This window comes from Hydra vulgaris, chromosome 12 (genome assembly GCF_038396675.1).
Source record: "Hydra vulgaris chromosome 12, alternate assembly HydraT2T_AEP".
Taxonomy (NCBI): domain Eukaryota; kingdom Metazoa; phylum Cnidaria; class Hydrozoa; order Anthoathecata; family Hydridae; genus Hydra; species Hydra vulgaris.
Genome location: NC_088931.1, coordinates 72,326,077 through 72,346,315, shown reverse-complemented (window position 1 = coordinate 72,346,315; position 20,239 = coordinate 72,326,077). Strand labels below are relative to the sequence as shown.

The window sequence follows — 20,239 nt, the reverse complement described above, 5'->3', positions numbered from 1 at the left end:
GCGTTTATATTTTTGAGGTCATTTTAAATAGCGCGCATTTACTTTTTCTTAAAAAAAACAACCAAAGTTCTTTTATTATATCAAAAGAAAAGCCTTATGCTTAGTATTTTAAGGGTAAATTTATTATTCATTTTCATGAATATTAAATTTACCCTTAAAATGATAAAATCAAATCAAAAATTATGTTCTTTCAACTATGGGACGAGGTAAACATGGAACAGATGTCTTTCGAGGACAAGTACAGGCATTTCGAGATCAAGAATTACACAGCTATAGCTCGAAGATTGGGCTTTATAGTAAAAAAGTTATCAATGCTATTAATTTATTTAACAATACTGTTTCATTAAGCGACCAAAAACTCAAGACTCGAGAACGAAAGACAACCCCCAGAGAACACGCAGCCATAGTCCGTATCGCTAAACTAAATCTATTTGCTGGCGCAACAAAAATTAAAAATCAAATCGCTCAAAATTTACAATTCAATCTGTCTGTTAGCACTGTCAAAAGTTGCTTACGCGAAAATGAGCTATTTGGAAGAGTTGCCCGAAAAAAAGCCATTGGTCTCAAACGCAATCTCGTCAGTCGTTTGAAGTTTGCAAAACAGTACGTATACAAGGAGTTATATTTTTGGAAAAATATGCTTTGGAATGACGTGTATAAGTTTAATTGCTTTGGATCCGACGGAAAACAGTATGTCCGTTGTCCCCAAAACCAAGATCTCAGCCTTCGGTATACTCTAAAGGTGATTATTTGGGGCAGTTTTTCATGGTGTGGCGTGGGCCCGTTGCATAAAATTCAAGGGACAGTCGATCAATATATGTACAAAGAAATACTAGAAAACTTTATGTTGCCTTATGCTGAGGAAAATTTTCCTTTGGTTTGGAAACTCCAACATGACAAGGACACCAAGCACACCGCCAAAAGGTTAAATTGTGGTTTAAAGCTAAGAAGATTGATGTTTTGGAGTGGACCGCACAATCACCAGACCTAAATCCAATAGAAGATTTATGGAAGGAAGTTAACAGAAACATAAATCGATCAACTGCAACAAATTTAGACCAATTTTAGATTGAAATAAAGGCTGCTTGGGACACCATTACGCCTAAGCAACGCAAAAAATTTATCTTGTCAATGGGCTGTTGTTGTCAAACAATTATTAACTCAAAAGGATACCCCACTAAATATTAATTTACCTCAAATAAAGTATTTTTAACATTTATTTAACACTAAATATTAATTTACCTCAAATAAAGTATTTTTAATATTTATTTAACTTAGTTAAAAAAGAAATTCGATCATTTATATGATCAAATTTCTTTTTTAACTAAGTTAATTTATTTTTTTACTCAGTAATGTTATCTTCTAAAACTAATAAACTTATTAGGCTAATAAAGTTTATATCTAAAAAACACAGATCTGTGGAAAGTATGGCATTACATATTAAACATCAACCTGTGCTATTTATTTTGTTGCTTTTGTATTTTTATTATAGAAATTTTTATTTTAAGGGGCTTGACGATAAGACCAAATTTGCCTACTTCTTGTTCCAGCCATATATTTTTATATTTGTATTGCTTAAGTTTTGTAACTTTTTTCTTTCTGATTTATTTTAAGAATGTCTTAAGATTGACATTTAACCAATTTTTTGCTGACGTTTTACTAATTTTTTGCTGACATTTTACCAACTTTTTGCTGACATTTTACCAACTTTTATTAGAAAATCATTTTATGCCTGTTGCTTTTCTATTCTTTTTTTAAACTGAGCTCCGCTTATTTTTTTTAACATCTCTAAGCTAACATACAATGAAAATATATCTGTGGTCATTGGTTAATTTATAATAAGCGCAAATATGAAATTTTGCAGGAGAAGAGTTTTAAAATTTGATTGTTGCTATAAATTGGGTATTAATGACAAATAAATTATTTTTCATAAAAATAAATTATTTTTTGTAAAACTGCAGCAATCATAGTTTGACCAAATGAAAAGATCTAACGAAATATATCAAAACTGCATACTTATCGCAAAATGGCCAATTTACACTTTTCATAAAATGAGTAATGACCACAGATATGATCTGTTGATTCTTGATAAATTATAAGCTTATCTATTTTAATCTAGTTTTAAAAATAGCGTAGTTTTGTGCAAACTCTATTTCAAGCTAAATTTGGAAATTGATACTTGTTTTTACACCTTTTAACCATTTATGATGAAGGACACATGATAACAACTGGAAAGCAGGGTAAAATTAAATTCAGCCTACCTAAGTCTTACAACCAATGATTGTAAAACTTGCAATTTGATTATATTTGATTATAGCTTGCTTACATAATTTATTTTAATAGAATAACATCAATTTAAATAGTTTTTTCAAATGTAATCAAACAAAGCTCCTTCTGAAAATGACAAAATCTCAGATCAATTTAATATCTAGTTTCTAATTTAATAAGCAGCCAACTTTTAAAAGCGTATAAGGGTGAACGATAAATGCGTTGATGATGTGACAATGCATGTAGGAGACTTCAAATCAAATATAGCATGTAACAATAAATTTTGTTTTATATTTAAGCACGATAATGGGCTCGGTGAGACCTTTGGCATGTGGGTTTAAAAAGTGTTATTAAAAGTTATCTTAACGTTTGTCCTATTTTTGGTACAATTTAAAATTACTTTTTGAAGATATAAAAAAGAAAAATTTGATAAAAGGAGGATGTCCCTACAATTTACATACAATTTTGGGCGTTTTTTTTTTTTTTTCAAAACACATATTTACGCTTAAGGATGTTAGAAAACAATATAAAACTACACTTTACAACTTAAAAGTAATTTTCAACTCAAAAAAACTTGGATTATCTATCAAAAAATCCAAGCCGATCGGGCTTAGATTTTTTGATAGATAATCCTTAAGACACTAACGATTTGTTGGTGTAAAAATCTAAACACGATTGGCTTAGCGTGAATATGGGCCAAAAGATATTTAAGTAGGACATACTTCTTTAAACAAATAGAATAAAAAGGGATAAAAACAAGAAACTTGGAGTCTGAAGGCAAAAAAGCGTGTTTTTTGTAATTATAAAAAAGCGTGCATGTCGGGAATCTACTACTAAGCATTTGAATTTATATCGGCATCTTAAAGCCGAAATCGGTCGGGCTATTGCTCATTGCTAATATGTTATATTTACAAAACCAAAATGGCTGGTTCTGTTAGATCGTCTGGTCCTGACTGGATGCTTCATCCAAACTTGGTTTTTAAAAACTTTGAAGATCCTTTAATAAAAAATTCATTCAATTATGGAAGTTCGACGCATATTGTGCCTGAAAAAATTACCGAGTCATTCATCGATTCAGTAAGTCAATTTTTCTTAGCTCTTTCTGTTAAAAATTGAGAAGTTTGCTAGGTTTCAGGTAATATTATCATGTAGCATTGTTAGTTAACATGATAAAGTTGTTTTTTTTTTAAAAAAAAAAAGCATATAGTTTTAAAAATGGTTTAAACATGATACATTTTATATACTGAATGTACATAAAAAAAAGATTTAGTCAATCTTTCATAAATATTTTTTCATAACAATATTTTGTTTAGTATGAGTTTACAAATTAACCTATATAATGGCAAATATCATTTATACTATATATAGGGGAATTTTGTGAACCTAGGGCTGGAATGTTTTCAATGCTCAAATTCAAGGCCCCAGTCTTCTCTGAACGTGCTGAAACTGATATAATTATTTCTCTATACTAATTACTTTGTGTTAATATAGGTATTGTGACTTGAATTATAAAAGTCTGTCACGTTGAAGGGTTCATAAAATTAGTGGCCCTAGGTACGGTAAGCTTTTTTTAACTTACCTAGGGCCACTAGCTATTGTGTCTAGGACTGTTCTCTGAAAATTAGGTTTAACTCTTATTTAATCTTAGATCTTTTCCCATAAATTTGTCTAGTGTTACTTGATTGCAACACTTAAATAAATAAAAAAATTGACAAACAAGTCTACACATAAAATGGTAGTCCTAAAACAACTGCGATAAGAAAAAAATTCTGCACCAATTAAAATTCAACCATCTTCCTTGTTATCTAGCAAATTCTATATGCATATATGGCCCTAGGTACAAGAATTGATAGCCTCATAAAAAATGTAATCTAATAATGAACCCGATTGAGACAAGGTTGGAAAAAACCCGGGTTTTTTTAAAAAAAACCAGCCCACTGGGTTTTTTTTTTTTTTTTTTAAAATAGCTTATTTTGCTTAGATAATGAAAGACATAATACCTATTTTGCATTCAAACTATCTTTAAACATTTAATTTTTTCAAAATAATAATTAAAAACACATGGTAATAGTTATATTTATTTATTGAAAACAGCTTTTACAAGGAAAATTTAATAAATTGAAGAACTGTAAATAAAATTCTCCTTACATAATTTTACTTTGTTTAATTATTACAATAATTTTCAATTCTTGTCAGCTTTTTAGATGTTTTTGACAGATTTCCAGTTAAACACTTCCTCTGGGATCATCAAGAATAAACTAATACAAATATAAATTACACTTAAATAATAGAAATAGAATTTTTTTCAGGATTTAGATGGTTATACTGAAGTTTAAAACAATTTTTCCTACTACTTACCTACTTATTGATCAGATTCAATATCATCACAGGAACTGCTGTCAGCTGCTGAGCTATTGTGAGATGATTTGTAAATCTTCACAAGTTTCATTGCCTTATCTGCACCAAGACAATTCCTGATCTTTGACCAGACAAATTTAAAGGTTGAAAACCATTTCTCAATTGAGGCTGAGCTAGCAGGACAGGAGTGTAGAGAAGCTAGAAAGCTGCAGAAATTGGCAGAAACCTCTTTATCTCTGATTTAAGATCTAGTAACCTTTCCTTTCATGATGTTCCACCATTCTGATGGAGAGATAACCTTCAGTGATTCTGAGAACATTTGCTTGGGGAACACCTCCCTGTCCTTCAAGTTAAACTTGTATAGTAAACCCAAGAAATCAGGGTTCCTGTCCTCTAACCATTGTTCTGCACTGTTTTCATTATCATTATCAATGAAGCTTTTGTAATCATCTACATAGCGATGGTCAGTTATATAGGCCAAAATATGAAAGGGTTGTACAGCATCTTGAAATCTCTTCTTTATTGCATCATATTATATGGATAGCTCTTCATCCTTTATCAATGAATACCAGATATGAACTGCGTCAGAGAGATGACAAGAATCACTCTGCATCTTGTCTAAGGCAATCCCCAATTTTTTCATTTGACTAAGAAGACGACTTGCCTCACGTTTTATGGCTATATTCTCAATTATTCTTCCAATATTGGCTGGGAAATCTTCCATCTTCTCTCCATAAATCTCCACGTAGAAGTTATAATTTTTCTGGTATGTCTAAATGCAAGCAACTTGAGAGTTCCAGCGTGTTTCATTTGGCAGCTGAGGCATACATCCACCTTTTTCCTTTAACAAACCATGGGCCATATGCACATTTCTAAAATATTTCTGAACTTCCACAACCTGTTTTAGAATTGTTGAAAAAGAATTGCAAATGTCTTTCTGTAGCAAATTCATATAGTGTGCATTACAGCCATATGTTAACATATCAGGATACTCTTGTTTGATCAGCTCTTTCATTTTCTTTATCTTAGCTTCATTGTCAGTGCAGACAGCAAATACAAACTTATTATAATCATTTTTTATGCTAACTATAGCTTCATTGATGATTTTGAAGCAGTATTCTGCAGTTTTTTTCAACTATGTCAACTATGCTGTACAGATAACTCTTTTTTCCATCATAAAATGAGTGAGCAATTATTGGGTCATTCTGAATACAAGACCATCCATCTTGACAAATTACCAATGTGTCTTTGGTTTCCAGTTCGTTCTTTATACCAGCTGACAGATCATCATAGACTTCATTTAATAGATCTCCACCCAGTTTCTTTCGGCTTTGTGGGACATACCCAGGACGACGAAAAGAGCAAAGTTTCTGAAACTCACAATTTTCCACTGAATTAAAAGACATGTTAGAGCTGAAAAAAAACCGGGCAACTTGCTTGTCTATGGCATCTTTCTGATCATTTGATGTTCTAACTACAAAGTTATGTCAGTTACTACTTTTAAATCTTTTTGCTGGTGTGGAGCTGGACATAATAGATCTTTCGGAAATTGAAGTATCTGACTCATTTGACAAGAGGCTAATATTGCTCATTGAGCTTCCAGGTCTTGGTTCTTGTTCATCAGTGTCCTTCTTTCTCTCTTCTTACGAACTCTTTCAATTTTTCCACTAATCTTCTCTGAACAATGATCGCACTGAACACTATTTTTGTCCCCTTCTATCTCACTGACCTCCTTCCACTCCCATCCTTTCTTTCTTCCACTTCCGAATGGTATTCTTATAAAGATTTTTTTCTGAAAAATACACATTGCATCGAAATATGCAAGTTAAATATACTTAATGCTACACAAATAATAATACTGTTTGAATAAAAGTTTCTTGAGTAATTTGTAAGATAGAACACAGGCCTGACTTTGATATGGTTGATGAATGCCACTGAGATCACTGAAAGTATATTGTAAAAAATACTAAAACTATTTTTTCAGAAATATTTCAAAAAAATCATGTCTTTTAAAAATATTAATTCTAATTAAATGCTATATTCTGATTAGTGAACGGAAACTTTTGGCTTCGGCCGAAACCGAAACCAAAATTTCTGCTTCAACAATTTTTTTACTTTTCCTGTTTCGGCCGAAATTTCGGCTCAAACCGCAACCGAAATGAACTGAAACTTTCATAAGATTTTTTTTAAGTTTTAATTTATAGTGGGATCATGACGATTTCCTAATTGTAATCGTTTGTTAGTAAATCAATTTTTAATTATAACAATTGTAGAAATTTTAATTGAAATCACGTTACATAATAGTTTTAAGTTAATAATCTCAAATCATTTTTAAAATGAATTAACATTTAAGTAAAGCAACCCAAACCAATAGAAAAAATCAAAAGTTTCTCAGTACTAAAGTTTTACAATAGAAAATAATCGATAAAAAACTGGTTTATGGAATCATTTTACCGTGGCAACTAATGATTTCAAATATGGAACTTGCAACATCTGCAACTTGAAAATACCTTGTGGATCGCACAATCCAAAACTTCAATCACTTAGCGGACTTTCATCGCATTTAAGAAGTTGTTTACTCTAAAAAATCTCCTAACTGAAAAAGCAATACTCATAACTACTGGCAGTCCTGAAAATATACCAACTTCAGATCAAGTTGAGTCTATTACAATTAAAAAAAGAACAATACCCTTATTTGACACCAGAACAAAATGGCAGAGGGTTGAAATGTTGCAATTTGCAATGTCTGGTTGGGTTGACAATATCTCAAAAATTGATTCAAACTCCGAAGAAGGTCTGAAGTTTCATAGCTTTATATTAGAAAACAACATTAAAAGCAAAGTTTGGTTTAGCAAAAGTAGCAAAAAAATTCTTTAGACCTCCGCCAACATCTACCGAAGTAAAAAGGTTGTTTTTAACTGCTGGAGACATTCTTTCAAATGAAAGAAACAAATTTTTGCCAGAAAACAGGAAAAAAAATGTATTCCACAGAGAAAATACTTCAATTATTACCTTTAATTATTGAAATGTCTTGACATATTATAAATTTAAACTATGTTTCATGGTGATTGCTTAGCTATATGTAAAATAGCTTTTTTTGCTTTAATTCATTGATCATAAAAGTTTAAGGATTTTAAACATTCTTTTACAAATTTCGGCCGAAGTTTCGGTTTCGGCAAAAATTTCGGTTTCGGCTATGGCTTCACTGAACCGAAATTTCGGTACTTTCGGTTTCTGCTCAAATTTCGGTTTCGGTCGATCACTAATTCTGATCATATCCATATCCTCTTTTCAATAATAATTACCTTTTAATTAGTCATAATTATGTTTAAATGTTTTCTGAAATAAATAAATCACAGAAAAAAACTAAGCAAAGAGAATCCTTTAAATAAAATATTATTTTAAAAAAAACCAAAAAAACCCGGGTTTTTTTAACTGGGATTTTTTGTTTTTTTTTGGGTGGGTTTTTTAATGCCAACCCTGGATTGAGAGGAAACTTATTAAACATTGCATTTAATACTTAAATAACAAACAATATATTATACAAGAACTTATAGTAAAGCATTTCCTCTAGGGTTGTAAAACAATCTAAGATACCAGCGACAAAAATTTATTTTAGACCATCAAAAAGTGTTTTTGATTATAACTTGCTTTCTGAAAATCAAAATAGGATAAAAGAATAAAAAATTTAATAACTAATCACCCAACTGAGAAGCATTACTTAGAACTCTTAAACACTTACTTAGAAGTTTTCAATTAAAATGGGTTGGCCTTAGGTACAAGGAAGCTCTAGGTACACAAACTTCTTTTATATTTTTTAATTGTTTATGCTGATATATTGATACTAAACTAGTTCAATTTTTTCACATACTTTACAACTTCAATTCCAAATTTCCCCTTCTCAAAATTTTTCATCAAAGGTGGCAAACAATTTGCCACCTTTATACAATTTAATTCCTTTGCAGAATACTGAATTCTGTCCAAATTATTTTTGTGTACTTCTTAACTAAAAATATAATAACTTTGTTAAATCTTACTTAAATGCACAAAACTATAAGATATAGTATATAAAAATGAATTAGAAAAACTTGTTATAGACAGATACCTTTTAAGTTGGAAAACACATAAAGTCTCAAGCTCCCTAACTATCCGACGCAGGAGAGGGCTGCAACACTCTTTGAAGTATCAAAAGCATGTATCTCCAATTAAACATAGTTTGTTTTTATCAAAATTGTAATTTTAATATGGAAGATTTTATACATTTTTTCTACCTAGCTGCCTTATGAATGGTTTATCTTATGTATAGGCAGGATAATCTAGATTTTTGAAATAAATTATCTGATAATTTTCCAAAACAAAACAAAAAAGTTTAAAGATGCAATAATGTAATGAATCAAAATCTAATAAAAGCTGTTTGATAAATCAGTTGAGTGACTGTTTTTATTTAATTACAGTGTTTTTAAAAGAATACAAGGGATTCATGTGTTCATGAATCCCTTTTGTTTTCCATTTAATGGAAATGAAGCTGGTATTTAGTTAACACATTTGTTCACTTTGATTTGATTCTAATGTCAAGTAGCATAAATGTTTTCATTGTGGTTAATAATTTTTAAACTCAGAATCAGTTAAAAAAAAATTGTTTTTAATAAATATTTTAAAAGTTGTTGCTGTTAGAAGAATGTTAAAATAACGTCTGTTATTTTTACTTTTGAAACCATTTCAGCAATAACAAAAAAAAAAAAAAATTGTTATGGATTCACAATCTATCTTGAATGTTAGAAGCATCCTTAAACTGTTTAACAAAGCACTACTGCTTAACAAAATACTACCTCCTGTGACATTTTATTGTTCATAGCAATTCAAACTATTGATTTTGTTCTAACTCTACTACGATATATTCCATAATGCCTTGCTAGAGTAGAAAAATTGGAAATTATGTCTATATTATGTCTAAACATATTTGGAAATAGGAATTCCATTTTCCAAATTTGTTTAAACATAATTTACACATAATTCCAAATTCATAAATCCAAAGTGCTGCATTTTTTAAGGCCATACAAACATGATAGATATAAGAAAAATGTCTACTATTGTAGATTTTTCAACAACAACAACAACAACAAAAAAAATACTTATTTGCTCTTTTTCCTACAATAATTTACAAACTTTCTAAAAGCTTACAAAGAAATTAGTCTAAAATTGTCACCGAAGAGATAAAATATAATAAAGTATAACAATAAATTAAACTATGACCATAAATAATATCGTAAGAAAAGAAAGCCACTAAAAACATTTATATTTGATTATATTAATTGAAATAAATCTTTTTTTGATAGGTTCATGAGCATGATTTATCTATGTGTTATTGTTGTTCTGATAAACCCATCTTCTTTGCCAAATACTGATTGAGAAACTCTTGTGACTTCTTGAACACATCTTTCAATAGTATGTCCATAATCAGGAAAACAAGTTACATCAGAGTATCATTGTGTTTTGAAAGTTCATCCTTTGACAGTAACATGTAAGTAAAGGTTCTTATACATCAAAACTCCAATTAATTAGATCTAAAAGTGAATATTCATTTTCATTTTGTATGATGTTTTCTTGTTCTTACATTAGTGTCTCCATATTTTGAACCTTCCTATTAATTTTAAAATAGTTTTAACTGTAATGTACCTGTCTGTTTTTTCTAAACTACATAACTATGAGCATTTCATAAAGATGATAAAACATAAGGCATCACAATGTCTTTAACTTTAAGTCTCTGATAACAAAGACATTTTAGTTGCTTAACTATATGGTTAGGTCCTTCAGTCCACTTTCACATTATTTTGATTTCAAACTAAATTAGCGCATATACTTCAACAATGAAATCCACCAGTAGTTGAAGAATGTATCTAACTGAAATTAGGATTTCTGAACACCAAAGTAAACATATTCTATTTTCAAAATTAAACTATCTTGCATCCAAATGTGACCCAATTTCTTTGTCTTAATGATGGAAAAATTGAGGTGTTTATTGGATGGGTAGTTTCATAAAGATACTTTTGATTATCTGAAAGCTATTTTACAACTTCAGAATCAAGTTCTATCATGGGATTAGAAAATTTAATTTTCACTATGCTATTTTTGACTTTTAAGCTAGTAACCTTATGCATAAGTTTTCCAATAGGACCAGAAAAGTTATTTTTCTTTGTAGTTTTTTGGTTAAGCTGAATCATAAGATTCAAAGAGGTACTTCATTTGTATGAAGAGCACAGATTGTCCAAAATGGGTTTTTTACCCAATTTATGTTCAATGTAATGGTTAACACCTCCTTTCTGATCAGTGTTTAAATTAGTTGAGTCTACGCCAATATCGTGATCCACAATCCATTTGTAAAGATTATTAGCTATTTGCTCAGCTGCTGTTTCTACTCTTTCTTCAAAATCATAAGTAAAATAAAATTGATATTTATCTCCAGATTTAGGACAAACTGAATGTTTTTCTTTTTTTTCCTGTTAGATGTAGTTTTCTATTTTCCTCCTCATTTTTCAAAGGGTTATAATTGCACAAATAATGATAATTGTTAATTAATTTTTATACTGCATTTATACTATATTTTTAAAACCACAGTTTCAACACAAATTGAAAAATTTTTTTTATTTAATTGATAAATTAGCATGTACCTATAACCTCACTTAAAAACTAAATATACCACCTTTTAAAACCCAAAAGTATGTTAAACATTCTATTGTTTATCATAAAACTACATCCTTAAATACCTTTTCTCCATCTTGAACAAAATCAATTAAAAAAAATTCTGAAAAATATTTTATTCTAACTTTCAAACATTATTATCCTTACTATTAAAATATTCTTTTAATTTTTTTTTCGTTTTTACTACAATAATCAATAGTACTTTTTGTTTGTTTACTTTTTCTTTTTTTTATTATTATAACCTGCAAGTTATGATTTCTTCATGTTTATTTTAAATTTATGTTCTGTGTGCTTTAATCTATATGTTTATGGTCGATGTGTTTCAATGTATGTCTTTGCTTATTATTATTTATATTATATTTAAAAATTGATGTCACTCCTTTGATCAGATTTTTGAATGAGTGACTCCATCCTAATAAATCATTAATTTATTGTTATAAACAATTTTATGCTTATAACTACCATTATACAGTATTGTGCAAATTAATTACATCAAACATTGTTTTCTTTTTATTTATTTTTTTATTCTGTGTTTTCTATAATTTTACTGTGATTAGAAGGATAAATAAATTTAAAAAAGTAAATAAACAAAGATGGACACTACACCAAGAAAAAGATCTAAAATATTAACTGACTTCAATATTCTGATAAATTTCAACGGGAGGTAGCCACATTATGTTCAGTAAACCAATCTACAGTTTAAAAGCATTACATTGCAACAGGCAGCTTATCACCATTAAGACAAGGAAAATGTGGTCAAAAACGAAAGACCACAGAAAGAAATGACCGATATCTGATACTGGAGAGTATCAAAAATCCGAAAAAGACAAGTGACCAACTAATGAATGATTTAGCTACGCATGACATCCATTTCTGCTCGAGTACTGTGCGGAGGAGGTTGATAGCTGTTAGAAGGTTTGCCAGAAAACCTTCTAAAAAACCATTACTTACAGATATCATGAAGAAGAAGTGTTTTTTGTGGGCAAAGGAATACAAAAAGTGGACTAAAGAACAATGGAGAAGGGTAAGGCAAAATGTGTGTATTAAATTTATTGCTATTTTATTTATTATAATTATATAATCATACTATTTTTAAAAATTGAAGCTATTAAATTAAAGGGACTTGATAACAATTAACTGGTTTATTTATTGATTGCAGGTTTTATTTTTGGATGAATCACATTTTGAAGTGCAAGACCAGCGGTCACAGTTTGTTCGTTGTTCTGATGGTGAGCCTATACGACACGGACACATTGAACAATATGCATCCAGAAAAGAAGATGTTTTGGGGTTGTTTCTCTACTTTTGAACCAGGAAGACTCTATCCAGTTACTGGCATGATGAATTCTGACACTTACATTGAGGTTCTGCAAACACATTTAGTTCCAGAGATGTTAAAAGTGTTTCCTAAAAAACAAAAACGGAATATTACAGCAGGATTTAGCCACATGCCATACATCCAAAAAACTCAAGATATTCATGCTAAAAAATAATATTAAAACACTTAAATGGCCTGGCAACTCCCCAGATCTTAATCCAATTGAGAATCTCTGGGTAGTTGTAAAAAAAAAGATTGCGAAAACATGACTGCACAATTAAAACTAAACTTAACCACTATCCTTCAGATTTGGATTATAGACACAGAAATCTAAAACATTTGTAAAAATTTAGTGGATTCCATGCCAAATCGTGTGCAGAAAATCATAGCAGCACAAGGACGACACATGAAATATTAGTGCATGAGTTTTTTTTTTATTAGAGTAAGAAAACGTAAAATTTTCTGGATTTTTATTCTTTTTAATTTTGATGCAATTAATTTGCACAATACTGTAATATTTATTACTATTATTTTTTTCATTGTAATTGTTCTAAACATACTTATTGGTACTATTACTATATTTTGTATTTATTTTGTTATCTTATATTATTATAATTAACTTGTAATCTTATATTATTATAATAGCTTGAAAAGGATCTCACTTCTGTTTCAGCATGTGACTCACAGTGGCTGGTCAACTTTAATTCATATAAAAGCCAATTTTTTTCAGCCAATCATTATTGCAATAATTTAGATCTTCCTATATATTGGAACGATAATGTACTCGATGAGTCATCTACCAACCTCCAACCATTATAATATCATCGTAATGTTGCTTATCTTTCTCTTAACATCAGTTCTTTGGAATTCACTTCCTTCATCTTGTTTCCTGATTTATATACTTTGCAGTCTTTTAAGTTGTCTGTCAATCCTTATCTAGCTCTATAAACTTCATCTTTTCTCTTCCAGTAACTTTCATCTCTAATAGTGGTTGCTTGCAGCCTTGTTGGATGTAAAGATGTTGAAAAATATATATATTCATATACACTGACGCTCACGGAAGTTAGGACAGTAGAGATTTTTTCGAAAAAGCAAAATTAATATATAATTACGTTATAGAATTTTTAATTTATATTTATAAAAATTATATTTTTTATACATTTTCAATATAAAATATATTATTAGTCAGTTTTATGTAATAAAAATGTAAAAAACCCATTATAATAATTAGTTTTTTTTTTGTCAAAAAAACCACCCTTTGATTTAATAACTGCTTTAACTATTCTCGGCATTCTTTCAAATAATTTTCTAATTGTTTCTTTTTGAATATTATTCCATTCCTGTTCTATAATGTTCCATAAATGAGATTTTAATGTTGGACATACAGTTCTAACTTTTCTATCCAGTTCATCCCATAGTAACTCAATGGGGTTGAGGTCTGGGCTTTGGGGAGGCCAGGTCATTACACGTAAAACATTTTCAGCTTTTTTTGATTCTAAATAATTTCTACATAATAATGCAGTATGTTTAGGGTCATTGTCATGCATCAGAATAAAATTATCTCCGATTAATCGAAGTCCCGAAGGGATTGCACTTGTTTCCAGGATATCTCTAATGTTCTGCTCTCATTATACCATCGATTTTATGCAAATATCCCACTCCATCCAGAAAGAAACAACCCCAAACTATCACAGAGCCTTCACCATGTTTTACTGTTGGAACCAGACATTGAGTTAGCATTTTTTCTTCAGCAGATCTTCTAACCTAAACTCTTTGCTTGTTTCTGAAAACTTCAAATTTTAACTCATCGGTTCAGAGTACTTGTTTCCATTTATCCATCGTCCAAATTTTGTGGAGCTGTGCCCAACGGTATCTCTTCTGTCGATTAACTTTTCGTAAATATGGTTTTCGGATAGCAACACGACTATGCAAATTAGCTTTTTGCAATCTTCGTTTGATTATACTGACAGAAACTTTTTTTTCTCGATCACAGTTGAAAATAGCTGTTATTTGTGGAGCAGTTAACATTCGATTACGCTCACTGATGATTTTTATACGTCGGTCATCAGTTTTTGTTGTTATGCGAGAAGGACCTGGATGATTTCTGTCTTCCAAACTTTCAGATTCTCGATAGCGACGAATCGTATAGCTAACTGTTGATTTACTCAGATTTAGTTTTTCAACTATTTTTCTAACTGTATAGACTTCTTGAAGCAAAGTGAGTATTGCTGTTCTTTTTTCAACACTTATTGGCTTACTTTTAGGCATATTTTTTTCAATATTTTGAATTCACACTAAAAAGATAATTTTTAAATTTACCTTTGAACTTCTGCACTTGAAATTTTTAAAACACTAACACAAAATACACAAAATATCTGCAAAAACACTGTAAACAATAGAAATACTTGTTAAATGACAAACTTGAAAGATTTGAGTTGATAATGTTAAATACAGATTTATACGTGACCTTTAATATGTTTCTGCGTTCTCTGTTTATTTATTTAAAATGATAAGACTTTTACTTGTGAGTACAATTTATGTTATTTTAAATGTTAGTTATTTTAACATATTTACATTAAAATAACTTAATTTAGAATTTTTTTGATACAAATTTTATTTAACTTGATTTATTTTTATATAAACATAAATTTTACTTATATAAGTAAATAATTTTATAACGTAATTACATTTTAATATTGTTCTTTTTAAAAAATATTTTTTGTCCTAACTTCCGTGAGCGGCAGTGTATGTGTGTATATACATATATATATATATATATATATATATATATATATATATATATATATATATATATATATATATATATATATATATATATATCAGGCCTTGTTAAGAAGCGCTACGCAGCTCCCATTTTGCTTGCGAAAAGGCGATTTGCCTACGCGTTCAGCAGTTTTGCGCTACGCAAAAACTTATATCTTTTAGAATATTTAAATTATCTTTTGATTACCGTTAACGTGACGTTTATTCAGAAGAAATAAAGTCGTAAGTAAATTTAACTGCAATTGTAAATTAATAGATTTTTTTGTTAAAGAAACAGTTTGTTTCATAATTTTTTTTTTGTTATTAAAAATTAGTTAAAAAAAAAAGTGTTTTAAGTTTTATCTTAAGGAATTAAATATATAAATTCCTTTTAAATATAAAAATTATTTTTAGTCATAATAAGTTTAAAAAATGCACAATTTATTTTGATGTAAATATTTTATTAATAAGATATTTTGTTTATTGTTAATTCAATAACGTAAAGTTTTAATGACGTTCATTTAATTTATGAAAATAAATTATGATCACGAATATGTTATCGGTAACTGATAAATAACAAAAAAAAACTTTATTGTTTAAAAACATTATTAAAAAGAGTTCACAAATTAAATAAGAAAAAATGTATTAACAGTTAATAAAATAACCAAAAACCAAATATAAAATCATAAGAAAATAAACAAATATTTTACGTTTCATGAAAAAAATATTTTTTTCAAAATAAAATTTATTTCATATTTGAAAAAAATAATAAAAATGATTTTTTTAATAAGAACTTAGATTTTATTTGTAACTTTTGTTATAGTGAGAAAAAAACAAACTGTTTGTATGATTTTTAACGCGTTAATAAAATAACTTCAATTACAATGCGGTACTTGAAAAGACGCTAGTGACGCAATATAACTTCTAATAATACAAAATATATTTGCTGAGTTGAGTTTCTTAGAAATGCGTTACGCGTTTTTGTTACGCAGCGAAATCTCGTAACAAGGCCTCATATGAATTACGGAAAATAAATTGCTTGTTGTTGGTGGTGTTGTTGTTTTTCCTATCTGAACATCTTGTCAATTGATTTGTCTCTGATACATAAACTAATTCTATTTTTAAAGTACTTTTATTACCAGTTTTATTTCTTTGAGCTTGTAGGAAAGATAACTCTTGCATACCTATGCAAGAGCTATTTATATTTGCTAATTTTGGACATATAGAAATCACATGGGCTTTAAAAAGACAACATTCGCATCCACTTTTATGACTGCATAAGATTTCACATTTATATTTTGTCAAGTCATATAATTTGAATTTGTCTGTAAACTTATTTCTTTTTGTCTTAGTTTTCAATTTTTCAATGTCTTTTACAATGTTCCACTCAATCACAAGTAAATAGACTGCATATTTTACTGAGACCAACGAGCTTATAGAATTTGCTGACATCCAAATACTTTTTATTTTTATAAATAATTGTTTAAAGAAAATAAATTGTTTTACCTTTTTTTTTTTTATTTGTAAGTTCCGTAATGGAAGATAATTTTTCTTATGTTTACTGTGCTTATTTAGCTTTAAGAATATTAACACCAAAATATGTTTTATTTGCATGTCTATAATATGTCTTTTTGTTTTTTGATGATTGAAATCCCATAGGCTAAGATAAAAGTTTATTTACCTACTTCAAATGTTACTTGCCATCTAAGACACTTAGTCTAATTTAAGAAACTTGTTTATAATAAGAAATTATCTTTAAAAGTTATGACTTGACTGTATTTCAAGAAATTTTTAAATCATTATATCTTCCACAGGTATTTAAGGGTCTTTTTTTCTATATAATTATATTTATAATTAGTTTTTTATATACTAATTATAAATTAGTATGTAAGAAAAAATTTTTACATAGTAATTTATAAATAGTATGTAAAAAAAAAGAATTATCTTGTTATTTCTTAAGTAATATTTATTATAAGATATTAAGGTAGTAAAAAAATGTATTTTATCATTTCTTAGGTAATAGACCTATATGACTAGACTATTTTTTTTTATTTTCTGAAACAATTTTTATAATTAGTAGACTAGGTTAAATAAATTTGTTTTAATAATTTAGAATGGAATACGTTGTTATCGTGTTAAATGGTTAGATAGTTGGCTTACAGAACAGCATGTTAGTGCTTCCTTTCCACATCTTGTGACAGAGTATTGGCTTAATAAACCTATTAATGGAAATGTTGAGTATCAAACTTATTTAAGTAGTGTTACCAGAACAATGTCAACCACAAATCCTGTTTCATCTACCAAATCAAGGCCAAAGTATATTGTTTCGGGAGATTTGGTGATGTCTATTGGCGAAGAACATACTTCTAGTTTAGGAATTGCTTTGCAACATCCACCAGATTCCAATCAGCTTAATATGTCCAACTCAACCAGCCATGATCCTATTTATTTAAATAAGATTCCAACAGATAATAGTGCAACAAATAAAGACACTACTGATTTTTCTGTTGTTGCTGAATCTCTGAAGTTACCAGAAAAGCTTTCAATGGATTGTGTTGATAATATGGATAATATATCAAAAACTGAATCGGAGAAGCAAGTGGAGACATCTCAAGCAAAGCAGCAAGATATTGTTTACTATCTTCAAAAAAATACTTATTCTCCTCAAGACTCTAGCAAAGTTGCAGTTAAAGTAGCACCACCAGTAACTTCAGTTGTTTACAGTTCATTTGATAACAACTTTCAACGTTTTATTGGAACATCAGGCCACAACCCTATTCAGTTTGCATCAATTGACCAGATAAACACTTTACAACAGCAAATACAGGAACATATGCAACATGATGTGCATGGAAATAAATATGTTCAAAAATCAGTGAAAAAAGCCAAAGCTACTCCACCAAAAGAAAAAAGACCTGTTCCATGTGACATTTGCGGGAAAATGATATCATCTAGGAAGAATCTTCGCGTCCATAAAACTGTTAAACACTTTAAAAATGGTAGCTTTGCATGTGAAATTTGTGGAAGAAAATTTGCTCTGAATCGTGATCTTAAGAGACATATGCCTTTGCACACAAATGAACGTAACTATGTATGTCCACATTGCGGACTCCAATGTAAGCAGCCTGGACATCTTACAAAACATGTTCGCACTCATACTGAGGTAATGAATTGGAGATGCGATTGTTGTTTTAAAAATTTTAAAGTACAAGCAGAACTTAAAGAGCATTGTTTTTCAGAACATAACAATATAAAAGATGCCAATCTTACTTGTTCTGTGTGCAAGGAAAAATTAAAACTTCCAAACTCTGTATACTTGCATAGTTTACGACACTCTGGTGTTCGCGAGTTTCACTGCCCTATTTGTAAAGCAAGCTTCAAACTGAAGCAACATATGCAGGTATGGCCATTAATATTATCATGTTTTACAATACAAATATAAAAATTTACAATATAAATATAAAAATATTTTTTACAATACAAATATAAAAATGAGAATTAATATATAATAATAAAGAATAATGAAAATTAATATATAATAATAAAAAATAATGAAAATTAATATATAATAATGGAGAATAATGAAAATTAATATAAATTAACAGAGAATAATGAAAATCAATATATAATAATAAAGAATAGTCAAAATAAAATCAAAATAAATATAAAAAGAAGAAAATAATAGAATAGCGAAAGATTTAAAACTTTTTTTATTTTATGTAATTTTTTAAAATATATTTATATGATAAAATAGGCAATATTTTAATTTTTTAAATACATTTGGTTCTAACAATAACAAGATCGAAAAATATTAAAAAGTTAGCAATAACAAATAATTATGTTGTAATATTCGTTTAATTAATTTTAATTTAATAGTGTTTTAATTAAAATAGTATTCAAATATTCCATTATCAATTGTTTATTACATTGTATTAGCTGAATTTTGCATTTGATTTGTGATATTTTTTATTTAAGGTTCATATGAAAACTCATGATCGAACAATTGAGAAAAAAAAATACGAATGTACAATATGCGGAAAATGTTTTCGTCAGGAACGTTTTCTTGAAAATCATTTGTCAAAACATACTGAAAAAACAGCTGCAGAATGGGAGGAAAGGGAGCGATGTAAAACGGAATTACGAGTTGAAGCTGATATGAAAAGAAAAGTTTCAGAAGGTGATTTTGAACATTATAAAAACAGTGCCAAAAGAAAACAAAAAAATCCTGAAAAATTATTACTTGATAATATAGTTGAATCGAACAACAAGATACTAAAAGATGATGATAACAAAGACGAACCCAGCGTAAAGTTTAAGTTTCGAGAAAAAAAATTTTCTTGTAGGCATTGTGGTGAAATATTTCGTTTAAAATCGTTATTAAAGTGGCATTTAAAAATTCATGAGGGCTTAGCTGATAGTATCACTTGTGAATATGATTGTAATCCATCAAATAAAGAGACAAAGGAAAGTTATATTTCTCATACAAATTCATCTGACAACATAGATACCTTAAATACGAATACTGTTGAAGACAGTTTACATACAGTTGGCTCTTTAAATTTTTCATCTGAATCGAATGGAAAAGACTCTCTAAAGTTTGATAGAAATAACACGTTAGAAAACCATCAAAACGATACTGCAGATTTTACAATCATTACACCTATTGACAGTAAAATTCTAGGCGATATTGTTACATCTCTCAAAAATGATATATCTTCTAGTAGTTTACTTGATTCTATAAAAAATTTTGTTCCTTAAAACAAAAATTTATTTTCTTATAAAAAATTATATTTTAAAATTTTTATTATTAAAAAATTATTTTTTATGGCTGTT

The 20,239-nt window shown here is 28.6% G+C and overlaps 1 protein-coding gene across 1 annotated transcript; it reads left to right on the top strand.

The window, feature by feature from the left end:
* The first annotated feature begins 3,127 nt into the window (after nucleotides 1-3,127).
* LOC101234685 (zinc finger protein 567) lies at nucleotides 3,128-20,239 on the top strand. The gene is made up of 3 exons (XM_065814344.1): nucleotides 3,128-3,345; nucleotides 17,520-18,806; nucleotides 19,382-20,239. Exons 1-3 carry the CDS (start codon nucleotides 3,190-3,192, stop codon nucleotides 20,162-20,164), a joined length of 2,226 nt encoding a protein of 741 aa, XP_065670416.1. The 5' UTR covers nucleotides 3,128-3,189; the 3' UTR covers nucleotides 20,165-20,239.

Coding starts and splice junctions, on each gene's coding strand:
- LOC101234685 (XM_065814344.1), top strand. CDS start 3,190: ATGGCTGGTTCTGTTAGATCGTCTGGTCCTGACTGGATGCTTCATCCA. Junction 3,346..17,519: donor CCGAGTCATTCATCGATTCA/GTAAGTCAATTT, acceptor TTAATAATTTAG/AATGGAATACGTTGTTATCG. Junction 18,807..19,381: donor AACTGAAGCAACATATGCAG/GTATGGCCATTA, acceptor TTTTTATTTAAG/GTTCATATGAAAACTCATGA.